The 13925-nt window shown below is 49.6% G+C and overlaps 2 protein-coding genes across 2 annotated transcripts in view; both read left to right on the forward strand.

The window, feature by feature from the left end:
- Positions 1 to 9961, forward strand: part of GARNL3 (GTPase activating Rap/RanGAP domain like 3) — a 148048-nt gene extending 138087 nt beyond the window's left edge. Inside the window, exons 25-30 of the mRNA XM_046643693.1 lie at positions 1580 to 1687; positions 3128 to 3246; positions 5202 to 5340; positions 6123 to 6338; positions 7469 to 7592; positions 9511 to 9961. Of these exons, the coding sequence (XP_046499649.1) occupies positions 1580 to 1687; positions 3128 to 3246; positions 5202 to 5340; positions 6123 to 6338; positions 7469 to 7592; positions 9511 to 9688 (884 nt within the window). The 3' untranslated portion in view covers positions 9689 to 9961. The remainder of the gene's footprint in view (positions 1 to 1579; positions 1688 to 3127; positions 3247 to 5201; positions 5341 to 6122; positions 6339 to 7468; positions 7593 to 9510) is intronic.
- Positions 9962 to 13404: 3443 nt separating this feature from the next.
- The window catches only part of SLC2A8 (solute carrier family 2 member 8), an 8511-nt gene continuing 7990 nt past the window's right edge, over positions 13405 to 13925 (forward strand). The window contains exons 1-2 of the mRNA XM_046678014.1: positions 13405 to 13533; positions 13632 to 13794. Coding sequence (XP_046533970.1) covers positions 13442 to 13533; positions 13632 to 13794 — 255 coding nt within the window. The 5' untranslated portion in view covers positions 13405 to 13441. The remainder of the gene's footprint in view (positions 13534 to 13631; positions 13795 to 13925) is intronic.

The raw sequence follows: 13925 nt of genomic DNA on the forward strand, positions 1-13925 counted from the left end.
GGGAAGATTAGGCGCAGCAGAGCCTCCAGAGCCCCAGGCAGGGGGCAGAGAGGGCACAGCAGGTGAGGGGCCATGCCATGGGGAATCGGGGTCCTTCCTGATGTTGGTTTTCTTCAGAGCAAGTTCTTTAGCTGAGAGCCAGAATGCTTTTCTCCCCTAGTGGATCCATTGTAGCTAAACAAAACAATACTGACTCTGGTTAGTTTCTTCTCTCCTAGTAACTGACTCTGTTAAATAAACAATTACAAGACAGTATAAGATAAGGGCATTATAAGGCACAGCGGTCACATCAAAGGAGTCCCTAAGCCCCGATGGGGCAGGACATTCCCAAAGGATTTGACAGAGTGGGAGCTTCAGATGGGCTGTGGGCTGCTGCTGAGCTGGCCCCCTGCTGCCGTCTTACCGACATTCTTCCCACATCGCAGCTTTCAATTCTAACACTAGGGTTGGGGAGTGACTACTTGATGGGCATGAGGTTTTATTGCCGGGTGATGAAAATATTATAAAATTAGATTGTGATTGTGTCGTACAACTCTGTAAATATACAATCGTGTCACTTAACAGGGATGCATTCTGAGAAATGCATTGTTAGGTGAATTCGTCACTGTGCAAACATCATAGAGTGACTTACACAAACCTAGGTGGTACAGCCTACTACACATCTAGGCTGTGTGGTACTAATCTTATAGGACCACCGTCGTATTTGTGGTCCATTGTTGACCGAAGCATTGTTGTGCAGTGCAGGACTCTACTAAAATTCATTGAATTGTACACTTAAAATGGATGGATTTTATAGTATATAAATTAGATCTCAATAGAGCTGTTTTAAAAAATAATTAAAAAATAAAATTGTACGGCTAAAACATGATGGGGGTTCTGGAATAAAAGGGACCTTTGTTCCTACATGGACTTTCTCCAAGAGCATCTGAAACACCTGGATTTGTGTTTAAAGCTCAGAGCCGGCCAGGAACAGGGGAACTGAATGAACCAGGCCTCACGTACTCTAATGCTGGCTCAGGGTCAACAAGGTGATACAGGCGTATGGCTTCAAGTTTTCCTGATAAACCGTTGGCGTAGGGGAAGTCCACAGCGCCCACCGCACTTGTCCTGCCGAGTGAGGCTCAGAGCGCGATCTGCCTTTCGGGAGGGCTTCCTCCATCCAACGGCTCCACCAGGTGTCCCTTCCTCTCCACCGTCAAGCAGACCTGTGTTCTCCCTGACGTGGTACTTGCGAGTCTTTGGACAAGCTACTTCCCCTCTCCTTGCCTCAATTTGCTCATCTGTAAAATGAGCGTAATAATAGCATCTACTTCATAAGGTTGTACAGATTAAATGGGATAGCGTTTTTAAAGCTCGGTGTCTGGCACATAGTAAATTGTCCACGAATGGCAGCTGTGATTACTTATAGTCAATATTACTCTGGCTCCGACTGCCTCCTGGCCCTGAGAATCTGGCATCCAGCTGTTTACAGAGAATGAGCAGACAGGATGCTGTTCTCGTTGTCTGTTTTTCTTTTGTCTGATAACAGCTATCTGAGTGTCGTCTCTAACAAAAATGAGTCGCTATTGTTTCGTTGCAGACAGTTGCATCTATAAAAAGGTTTGCCCATTTAATGGTGGCTCTTTTTTGGTTCAACCCTCTGCATCAGACTTCCAGTTCTGTTGGAACCAGGCTCCTTGTGCGATTGGTAAGATAACCTTTCTCACACTGCTCTTCCCCTCCATAGGCACATCTGAGCTGTTCAGTTCTGTGTAAGCAAACTTGCTGGCTTGCTGCTAAATTGCCGTAAATTATGTGAGGATGATGAATGCTCAACGTGTTCTTTTTCTTCTTTAATTGTTTTTCATTTTGTTCCCCTTTGGGAACTGTTGTCTTCCATTGTTCCTCCTAGTTCTGAGCACATGAACATTTGAGAACAATTAAATATCAGTTCTCAGCACACCAGTATGTTTCAGGATCCTTTCATTTCTGGGCCTCACTCTCCTTTTTCTAAAATTCGAGAGCAAGATCTCCAGCCTTAACACTGACTGAGCTGGGGAGAAGCACAAGGCATTCAGCACCATTCTTCCATATTTTGAAGCTTGAAAGTCTAGAATCATAGAAACTCAGGTACTTTGCCATGGAAGCGTCATGGGTGGTGGTGTTTCCTTTCTGTGGTTCAAGATCCACAGCTGGCATCTGCCTGGTGAGAGTCAGCTCAGAGCCAAGAATGTTCCAGTTAGTACTGTTTTCCTCAAAGTAAAAGTGTTTGTTGACAGGTAAACATTATAGAGTTTTGAGAGGAGAGCAGAGGAACCAGTCCAGATATTGGGAGGACTGGTCTGGCTTTGATGGCACATTAGATAGGAGGGTAAAAAAGAGAGAAGGGATTGAAAATGGCATTCATGTTCTGAGCCACAGCGCTGGAGGGCACTTGAGAGGTCAAGGCTAGAGTGGTGGCTGTGGTAGTCACCAGGGTGAAGCCCGGAGAGTGGATGAGTTCACCAAGGGGACAGAACGGGCCTGTGGGAAGAAGAGAGAGAAAGAAGTGGCCAGTGAAAAAGGCAGAGGTGGCAGCACAGGGCAGCCAGGGAGTTGCCGTGCCTGAAAGTCAGTGTGTCATAAAAATGCTTCCAAGAAGAGGGGCTGACCTTTAACAAACAACTCAACACACGCACTGAACCCGAGGGACACTGTGAGGGACCGTGAGGAATAAGACGCAGCCCCTGCCCAAACATACATGACAGGAGGAGCGACTAAGCAACAGGGAATGAAGCATGAGTAGACGGCAGGGTTTCCAGGCAGAACGGCATGTGCCAAAGGAGAGGGTGCGTCATGCTGTCGTGTGGACAACTGGGAGAAAGTCTCGCAGGACCTGGGCAGTGAGCCTCCAGAAGATCGGCTTGCAGGACTGCAGTAGGAAAGATGGCGAGGAGAAATGGAGCCAGCGCACACCTACTTAGAGCAGGAGCTTGGCAACTAAGGGGAGCTGTCTTAGGAGTGCAGGCTCTCTTAGAATTGGGGGATGTGCCCTGTGAAGGAAGAAGAGAAGCAGCCAGAGGGATGGAGAGATGACAGTTTCTGGAAAAGTGAGGATGAATGTGCCCCAAGGCAGCCGACGGGAGCTGACTGCCCGGTCTCCTTGCAGTCTGTGCTTTCCCATACCTCCTGGCCTTCACCACCGACTCCATGGAGATCCGCCTGGTGGTGAACGGGAACCTGGTCCACACGGCGGTTGTGCCTCAGCTGCAGCTCGTGGCCTCCAGGGTGAGTAGAACTGGAGTTTTATTTCTTCTCATCGGGTTAGGCTGATGAGGACAACACTGCTTGTGTGTCAAAGAGCCAGGAGGAATCTGAAAGAGCTGACTCATGGGTTGGGTTTCTATGTGTGGCCCCTTGGGCTTCAAAATGCCTCTCCTTAGTTTTGTTAAGAGAGTCATTCGGTGCTGGTGGCAGTTGGGGACCAGTCAGCTGAGACGAGAACTCCCTGATCAGAGACAAGGTCAGTGGTCACAGTGCACTGAAGGACAGACCAAGTCTAGAAAAGAAAGAGTTTGCAATATCACTTTCTTCCTTTGCCGCTTTCTATCCTCAATTTGCATTTTTATCCTATAAACTGTAACTAACTAACTAATCCATGTCTAGTAACACAAAATTGGAGCAAAACCAGGGGACGCAGGAAGGAAGATGACTTCCCAAGGTGTCTTCTGTCACTGGCGCACAATCCAGGAGGTCTTGCTCTAGTCCCCTCCCCCGAGTCAGCCCCACACAGGCTTCCCTGGCCGTGCCTCTCTGGGCTGGTCCCCCGGCTGCACCCCCTGTGGTACCTTCTCCTTCCCGACATGCCTCACATTTGGTGGTGGGTGTATACAAATACCGCGTGTTTGTCTGCTTCCGCACTACACGGACAGTTCTGTGAAAGCAGGGACTGAGCGTCTTACTCGCCGACACAGCGCCAGTGGCATGCTAGCCAATGTTTAACCACCAGCTGCCCAGGAAATAGGTGTGTGTGTGGTGTATATACGTACATTAGTTGATGTAGTGCATAGTATAAATTTTGCTGACATAAAAATTAAAATATCTTACAATTTACAAATAATAATAAAATATACAGTGCTTTTTATCTTAAAGTCCATTTAGCTAATTGGCTCCCACAAAATGTTTTTGCTAATTTCTGCTGAATTCTTGTATCAGTAACCCGCCCATGGTTGCTGTCCAACCATGATTTTACAGCTGGAGTTATATCTCAATCCATTAATTCTTTTTCCGATAAATTTGTTGTCATTAAATCCAATATGTGATCTACTCTTAAACTGTTTCTCACCCTCGCACAAATCAGTCATTAAACCAAAACTTCTTTCCGTTTCAACACTCGACTCAACACACTTAATTTTAATCTTCATTATTAACATTTTCTCCATAGCTTTGTTTAGACAGTCAACAAAACGACAAATGAAGCTCTGATTTGTAGCATTTGCCAGTTCCCATGGCGTAAATTGTCCCGCCAGTTGGTTTCAAGCGTCCCATGTGACACCATGGAACACAGAGCTGGGAGGAGACGTACCGTAGCCACTAGTAGACAGTATTTCCACCATGCAGATACCATTGATGCAAACAACCTCAAGAGCAGAGATAATAGTAAACGTAGTAAAATAATTAGGAATGGTTGCATTTTGATATTTAATACCTTTGTTTTCGATAGAATCCTTTTTCAGTTTATTAATGGCTGTGTTTAACAGCCAACATGCAAAATCCTTGAAAATCGGCACGTAAATCGGGACTCATGAGTCAATACAAGCTGCCTCCAGCACACCACTGCGTTATCACCCAGGCCTGCACAGTATAGGTGTGTGCAAGTGTTTGCTGAATCAGTGAGTGAAGGATCCATTTCCCCATCTGTAAAATGGCCTGGACTGAGTCCCCAGGTCCTTTGAGTTCTAACGCTCCGAGTGCCTGAGACTCCTGTGAGCGAAATTCGTGATGTGTTTTGTTTTTGCAGAAGGTGTGTGGGGAATTGACTCTTTTCTATTGTTTACCAACAAATAGATGAGGAAAACTCTGAACTGTGCAGTCAGGGCTTTCCTCTGGAAGCCCCCTCCCCGGGCCTGCGCCCTGAGGCTGTAGCAGCTGAGCTTGAGGAACAGTGGAAGGTGATGACAGGAGGGCCCGTGGCGCAGGGCGTGTAACCCCAGCAGATCGTGACGCTTTCTGTTTCTTTCCAGTCGGATATATACTTCACAGCCACCGCTGCCGTGAATGAGGTCTCGTCTGGAGGCGGCTCCAAGGGGACCAGCGCCCACAACTCTCCTCAGACACCCCCGGGCCGAGAGACTCCAGTATTTCCTTCTTCCCTGGGGGAAGGTGAAGTCCAATTTTTACTATCTTATTAATAGATATCTTTAATGCCTTCTGATTTCTCTAGTTCATTGTCAAATATCGACATGCGGGGAAGTCACTATTTAAAGCCGTAAAGAAACCTGCAGTCTGAATGCATTGGTGGCATTCTTAAGAAAACTTGTGATACCCAAAAAAAAAAAAAAAAAAAATCCGGTTATGGAAACAATTATTTCAACGAGGAGAAGGGAGTTGAGGGCTAGACAGCAAAGTTATTTTTCCTTCAGGGATGTTAACGATACAGCGGGTTTTTATAGCTAAAAGGATCTAGCTGTCAAACCAACACGTTACTCAGCACACCCAGTCTTTCACTCTATCTGGCTTTGCCCCTGAATCCCAGAGGCCTTTGCTGTGGTTACCGCTTCGCTCTGAACATGGCGCTTTTCCCACCTTCTCACCACATCAGTCGTCTTTATGGCTCCTTGTTCTGATCAAGCACGGAGCTCCCCAAGCAGGGCAGCTGGGCTGCTGGCTGGGCTGCAGCTGTTCGCTTTTCTCGTCTACTCTTTTGTTCTATGAAGCGTAACCAGAAGTGGGGGCACTTTATCCAATTTACCCTTGAAAACGATGCCCTTGAAAAACAAGGCTGTCAGGCACCCTCACTTAATTGCTCCTAATGAGACCTGGAAGATCAGCATGCGACATAAAACCTTCCTTCATGCCAGCTATGTTGAGGACCCAGAAATTATCCTTTTGTAAATAATGTGAACTTTTCTTCAAGTTTTGAGGTTCTCTTAATCATATTTCAGGTGAAATTCAGTCAAAAAATCTGTACAAGATTCCACTCAGAAACCTTGTTGGCAGAAGCATCGAGCGACCTCTGAAATCGCCCTTAGTCTCCAAGGTCATCACCCCACCCACTTCCATCGGCGTTGGCATCGCTGCCATTCCTGTCACTCATTCCTTGTCCCTGTCCCGCATGGAGATTAAAGAAATAGCAAGCAGGACCCGCAGGGAGCTGCTGGGTAATGGCTCTTGATTTTTGTGTTTTCACTGTAAATATACCAGCTGATTTTATCTTTGGATATTAATCATCCTCAAAAGCAATGAGTTAAAAAGAAACTTTCCTCTAATGAGGAACTAATAATAAATTATAGTGCACCTACACCAAGGAAGACCATGCAGTTTACCCACCAACAATGACGTGTCGATCTACGTGCATTGGTGTGGAGAGCTGTCCAAACCATGGTCAGGCAGTTTGTAAACAGTATGTCTAGCCTGATACAATTTTTAAAATAGATGTATCTAAATATGTCCGATCTCCTAGAAAAGAGTCTAGAAGGCTTGACATCCTGTACTTCTCAGATATTTTATATTTGTCTATCCAGAAGTTTAAATTCACGTTTGTGTTGCAGTTCAGTTATCACTTCTCACAGCCCCTAGACCACGGGGCACACCGGTGGGGAGGGTACAGATGCAAGATATTGGTTACGCCTTTCTCCCTCGGTTTACAGGCCGGGGGCCAGACCAGAGAAAGACAAAGCCCCGTGATAATTGTGAAAGGCTAGACTGTTAGAGAGCTTTTGGTTCAAAATGGAAGCGATGTGTTAAACCAGGAAGAAGTGGTTTGAAAGCTTGAATTGGGATCTGCGTGGCCTAAAACTGCGAGGACAGTTGGCCTTAACACCCCTGCCCTGCAGTGACGTTTCCTGAACGACTGGAGAAGGGGATCCGGCCACCTGAGAGGCAGGCTTTGACCTTGGCACAGTCGGTCGGCTTTAGAGGTGGTGGCTTCCACTGTGCTCTTACAGTGTGTGCATGGCTATTTTTAACCCACGATTCCCTATGAATCTGCCTACCACTGTTACAGAGCACCGTGCTTTTCAGAAATTGAACATCTGAATTGGAGAATTATAGTTTCAGTGGTAGACAGACTCTTCTGAGTCTTTTTTTTGCAATACATATATTCTTTATAATCAGAAAAACAACCTTCTACCAAGAAAACCAATTATTTAAAAATATATATTTTATCATCTTTCATCCTGACTGCAGCCCAATAACGCACTAATACTCAACCAAGAAAAAGGTGTGTTCTGTCTCTGGGGCAGCCCTGTGGTGACTGCCCTCTGACCTCTGATTCTCCCCTGCACTCCAGGCCTCTCCGACGAAGGTGGACCCCGGTCAGAAGGAGCACCAAAGGCGAAGTCAAAAGCCCGGAAGCGGTTAGAAAGCCAGGGAGGCCCCAAGCCAGGGACAGTGAGGTCAACGAGCAGCGACAGGTAAAGAGGGGGGCAGCCTTTTGAGTCCCAGCCCTGCCCCCGAGGCCCTATCTGTCAACTGATGACCCCAAGGGCTGGCCCCTTGACCAGCCACAGCCAAGGGTCAGCGTCCAGCTCCTCTCAGAGGATCCCCAGAGAACATGCCCACCCAGGAGGGGCCCAGACAAATGGGCGACCTCACTAGCAATCCAACAAGTGCTCATCAAAATACGTTGAGAATGATGGGCAGTAAGCACTCTCCAATACTCCTGGTGGGACTCGAAATAGGAACGGCCTTTCTGGATGGCAGTTCAGTATCATATGTCAATGAATATTTGTTGAATCCCATTGACTTGTCCCCTGAGATTCTCTGTGTCCCTCAGGCATCATCATGCATGCTCCTGTGTGAGGGCAGGGGGCACATGGCTCCGTGAATTCATTCAGCACACTTTCTTGGAGCACCTGGCACTGAGCTGGGTGTTGGGGATATGGAGATGACCTTCACGGGGTTCACAGGCCAGTCGGGAAGGCCAAGAAGGGCATCCTAGGAATTACATCCCAGGGTGGCAAGTGATGCAGAAAGATGAGGGGTGCTGTGCACCCCACACCTGGGGCAGGGAGGGTCTCAAACATCAGGAAGGGCCCAGCCAACCCCCATAAATCAAGTGAGCGTTAGCCCAGCCAAGAGAGGGGCAGCACGCACACATGCTTTAATCCCACCAACTTTTATTGAGCCCTCCTACGTGACAAGGCCCCTCTCCTCATGGACTGCACATCCCAGTGTGGAGAAACAGACAATAAACCTGTAAACAAAAAGTGAATTAAATCACTTCCAGTAGTGACAGGTGTTGTAAGGAAACTGAAAAGAAGATAAGTGATGGGGGTGGTGGATAGGTCTGCTCGGGGCTGGGGGCGGGGGGGGGGGGGGGGGCGGGCGGCGTCAAGGAAGCCTTCTTTGAGGAAGTGGCAATAAGCTGAGCTTTCAGCGGACCAGCAGAGAGAGAGAGGAGTGGATCAGCCTGAGCACAGAGAACAGAGCGGGGCAGGGGCGAGTACTAGTTTAAGGAATGAACAGCTTGAATTTGGTCAAACTGGTTTTGCACCTGTCAAGAGGGGTCAGCAGGGCCAGGACCTTTGGCCTGTGGGTAGGAGTTTCAGCCTTGTCCTCAGGCCATGGGGAGCCATGGTGGGGGCCTTTAGGCAGAGTGACATTATCCGGATTTGCACTTTAGAAAGATAAAAACGCCTCACAAACACCTCCTCTGTGTCACCACTGGCCTTTAAAACTCACAGCTGTCAAAAGTTCATAAATAACAGTAAAATCAATGACTCACCGAAGTAGTCATTCATAAAAGTTTATTGTGCACACACCAAAAAGACCGTTTGCAAAGGGAGGCACTCACACCAAAACATGGCATGAGGCTCAGGGGTCTGTCGTTATGAAGCGGCTTCTATGGAGAAGGCTGTGACTGCCGATTCTTCACAGCGATTCGTTATAATATTAGAAGTTTCTTAAATGATAGGGAATTGCTCAGTGGTTACTGCATATCAACCTTGGGAAACAAGTTTTGCTTATGATTTCCAGAGGAGTAAGCAAGAAATGACCCAGGTCAAGTTAGTTTTGCAAAATAAGCTGAATTAAACTTTGTATGACTACACTGGTTTTGTCTGCTCAGGGAATTTTCAAGATTGATCTCCGTTTGTTTTTTATTTTAACACAACAACGCATGAGGTAGGACTGTCTGACTGCAGAACCCAAGCTCTGTTGGAGTGGGGGGTGACTCCTGCTCCTGCCCTCTTCCCCATGATGGGTAGGGGGTGGGGGAAGGCAGGCTTCTGAGCTCCGATGAGCAGGAAACTGCCAGAGAGAATAGGCTCAGGTCAGTGGTGCTCCCACTGAAAAAGCAGTGATCCTCTTACGGTGACTTTTCTCTTCCAGGATCACCTCGGCTTCCTTGGAAAGTCCTTCTACTTCCGAAGCCAATCCCGAGGGGCGTTACCACTCAACAGGCTCCGAGCAGGAGCCCATGGCAGACAGAGAAGGCAGCCCAGTCTGGGGCAGCAGCCCCTTTCAGCTCACGGCTTCCTCGGATGAAGACATCATTGACTTGAAGTAAACAGAGCCCGAATCGAGTCCGCCATCTTTAATTTTCTTATGGAGGTTTATACTCTTTAACCAGTTCTGACATCATTTCTCAACAAAATGTGGCTTTTAGCCTGTCCGTGAGCTATTGGACCAAACCTTCTGCACACTCGGCCAGTTTGGGTCACTCTCCAGTGTCCGGTGCCATCTTCCTTGACCTTTGTTTCTTTCTGTTCAGGAACCATCAGTCCCCTTGTAATAAAGGTGGTAGATTTCATTGAGGTTTTAGATTGAAACTTTGAATAAATCAAAAATGTTCATTCTTATTTACTGCAAGCTTCTCTTATATTTTATATACTTAGATAGGAAAATTAGTTTTTCATTACAGTTTTGATTTATGTCACGTAATGTGTTTCTTTTATAAAGAAAAGCCATTGCCTTTAAAATTTATTATAAATAAGTTTTCTTTCTGCACCTTTGGCCCCTGTTACTGTTTCAGTTCACTGTGATTAGAACCAGCTGCATTCCTGCCTAGAGACTTTTGAGAAAAGCTGAGTGGTTGGATCTTAGAAGCTCCTGCTTCTTCCTCCTTGTGTCTCACAAAAAATTATAAGGTCTAGGAGCTTGTTAAGTCTCATGATTATTTTGTTTGGTTTTATTGTTACTATAAAATCATATAACCAGGGGACAGTTACTCCTTATCATCAAAATCATCATTCTCAAATTCCCTCCTCTCGTTCGGGTCTGCTTTGCTCTTTCACACGAACCAAATGATTATCTTCCCTCTTGTCATTTATCTGCCTTCCATGGCCCCCTCCTCAAAGTGAGCAGCAAATGTGGGTTTGGCCAAGTGCAAGTGACACAGCGAAATGTCAGCCTCTAGCCAGGGGAGAGCAAAGGGGGGAAGACCAGTTTCACTGGCAGTGTAAAAATTTTAATTTGTGCGAAGCAGGTAATTCATCCCTGGCTTTAGTCTGACGGATTCCATTTTATTACATCTCTTCTTGCCTACATTACCCATCAAAAGAAACTTTAAATCATTTCCCCTGTTGAAGTGGCTCTGAGGAGTTCTTCTATAGCTCTTCTCTGTGAGTGCAGAGAGCTGTGGTTGACAAGACCTTGACCTCACAGATTTCACAGGAGTTGGGATCCTACCTCCTTGTGGGCTTCGCACACTGCGGTGAGAGCTCCCCTCTCTGCCTAGTGCACAAACGGTTCAACGTGATGAATCCAAGCTGAGGGCTGCCTGGTTCCCTCCAGCAGAAGGCAAGAGGCAAGCATAATAAAGACAGTGCTTTTTTTAGGGCTGCCCGGGTAGGGTGTTAATAACCAAATGTGTCTTCTCATTATCTCTACAGCATTCCACATTCCCATTCTGCTGTTGCGTTTTCTATGCCCTTTTGATATATAGGGGGAAACACGAGGTCCACTACGTACTGGATCTCGACCTCACCAAAAGTTTTGTGAATTAGGTTTTACTATTCTTGCCTTTCACATAGGAAACTGAGGCTCAGAAAGGGACATTGATTTGAACCTGTGACTTCTCTGACCCCAGAGCTCTCCTCTCTCCCTGTCTACCCTAGAGAGCCAGGCCCTGTGTCGGTTGGATCTGGCTGGTGTTTTTCATGTTAAACTAATTTGTCAGCTTTTTGACCTTATATGTATGTTTTTCCCATCATCTTTTTTTCCTGAACTTTCTTGCTTCTCAGCCTGGAATAGAAAAACCAAGGGCATAAAACCATTCTTCCAAAGAGATTGGCGGCATCAGAGCCCCCCAGGATTCGACAAGAGTCACAGTTGTGAGGAGTGAATGTAGAAAGGGCAAGAGGCGGGCCCTACTAACCAGACTGATGTGCATAGCTTATAAAAGGGCCGGGAGGCTGCTCTGGCAGCGGCATGTGCTTACAAAGGCCAAGGTGTGAACGCTGCATACTCAAGGAGAGGGAGAACACCGGCCAGAGGGCAGGCATCCCTGGCTCAGAGGGCTGACTGGCGCTCACTGGGCTCACTGGCGCATCCAGTCTACATAAGCCTCTCCACATGCAGCAGTCCGCCCACACAGTCTGAGGCATTCATCCACTCTGCAAACACCGAGTGCCCACTGTCCAGAAGAAGACAAGGTGATGTCCACTGGGGGATGGAGAGAAGTAAACAGGTGGTCACAAAGTAGTGATAACTGCTCTGATGAGAATTCCACAAGATGCGGTGGAATCACAGAGGGGCGGTCCCCTAAGCACTGGATGAAACAACTATTTTTTTTTTAAATTAAGATTTTATTTTTTTCCTTTTTCTCCCCAAAGCCCCCCCCCCCCCCGTACATAGTTATGTATTTTTAGTTGTGGGTCCTTCTAGTTGTGGCATGTGGGACACCCCCTCAGCATGGCCCAATGAGCAGTGCCATGTCTGCCCCCAGGATTCGAACTGGCGAATCCCTGGGCCGCCAAAGCAGAGCGCGGGAACTTAACCACTCGGCCACAGGGCCGGCCCCCAAACTATCTTAGTCACACTGGCTAGGACTTGAGGGCTTCCCCTGTGCTTGGTCCTTTCTATACATTGCCCCTACTCAAAACTCTGCTGGAAGATAGATACTGTCATCCCCACTTAGAGATGAGGAAACAGAAGTCCAGCAAAGGATTCAAAGACAAGCTTCTTACTCTCATAGCCCTGGTTCTTTCTAGAATCACACAGCACTCCACCGCAGCTGCCTGTGCCCAGAGGGTGTTGGGTACCAATGGCCAGATTCTAAAGAGCCCTGACTTCATCATCCTCATCTCCAGCAGTAACTTGGATGCGCAAGAGAGGTTGGCTATTAACATCTGCCGGGTCTCAACGTGGGGAGGTATGAAAAGATTCAAGAGTCAGGATTACCTGTGAAGTGAATGCAACTTAGGGAGCCTGGAGCTCACCATTTAAGCCCAGATGAGTCACACGTGTGCGGCATGGGGAGCACCCCCCCCCCCCCCCCCCAACCCCCCCCCCACACACACACACACACACGTCATCAGCACCTGGAGGCCCCAGTCGTCGGCTACGTAGCCGCCAGCAATCTGGGGGCCCCGAGTCGTGACCGGCGAGGTGGGGCGCGGCGCGCAGGGCCACGCCTCCGCCCCCAGCAGCCCCGCTGGAGCGCCGGGCCAGGCTCAGAGTCCGAGAAGAGAGCAGCCCAGGACAGTCGTATGGAGACCTTCTGCCCTGCGGCTCTCAGTGGGCAGAGGTGGGCCAGGCTCCTCCAACCCAGGCCCCAGGGCAGCGGCTAACCGAGCAGGAACCGCAGACCCAACCAGGGAGGACAGTCGCAGCTGCCAGGAGCAGGGGCGGAAGGTCCCGGGCGCGGCCCACGTGCTCCGCCGTCGTCCCGCTCCTAGCCCCATTGGTTGAAGCTCGATTGAGACGCGGCTCCAGGCACAAGCCCTCCACCCTTATTGGCCTGCTCAGCTCGAGGCAGCTTTCTGATCCCGCCTCCGGGCTCGTACCACACTCCTATTGGATGGTTGTGATCCAGGCCGAGAGGCACCTCCAGGTACAAACTCCGCCCCGCATATCCATTGGATAGCTCCGCTCTAGGGGCGGTTCCAGCGCGCTTCGCCGACCGGCTCTTTGCTTCCATTGGTCGGCTTTGATTTGAAGGGCGTCTCCCAGCGCAGACGCTAACCCCGCCTTGCGTTTCCATTGGCTGCTCCCGCTCTGCCGTCCGATCCCGCCCCCTCACCGCCCCTCACAGCCCATTGGCCGGCTCTGCCTTGAGAGGCCGGCGCCGGCAGCAGTCGCCGGGCCTGTGGCAGTTCAGATGTCAGGGCGGCCGGAGCAGGCGTTGGCCGCGGACATGACGCCTGAGGACCCGGAGGAGACCCAGCCGCTCCTGGGGCGGCCCGGCGGCAGGTGAGCCGGCGGACGGGGGGACCCGGCCCCGGTGGTGCGGCCTCGCCCTCCCGCTGCACCCAGCCCGGCGCCGCTCACCGACCGCCCTGTCCCCGCAGCGCTCCCCGCGGCCGCCGCGTCTTCCTCGCTGCCTTCGCCGCCGCCCTGGGCCCGCTCAGCTTCGGCTTCGCGCTCGGCTACAGCTCCCCCGCCATCCCCAGCCTGCAGCGCGCCGGGCCCCCAGCCCCGCGCCTCGACGCCGCCGCCGCATCCTGGTTCGGGGTGAGGCCTTGGGTTCACCCTCCACCCCGCCTGGGACCCTCCTCCTCCCACTCCCACGACGGGCGCCGGGACCCTCCGCGCCCTCCCCCACGATGGTCACTGGGACCCTCCGCGCCCGCCCCCACGATGGT

The sequence above is a fragment of the Equus quagga genome, chromosome 1 (assembly GCF_021613505.1).
Source record: "Equus quagga isolate Etosha38 chromosome 1, UCLA_HA_Equagga_1.0, whole genome shotgun sequence".
Taxonomy (NCBI): Eukaryota; Metazoa; Chordata; class Mammalia; order Perissodactyla; family Equidae; genus Equus; species Equus quagga.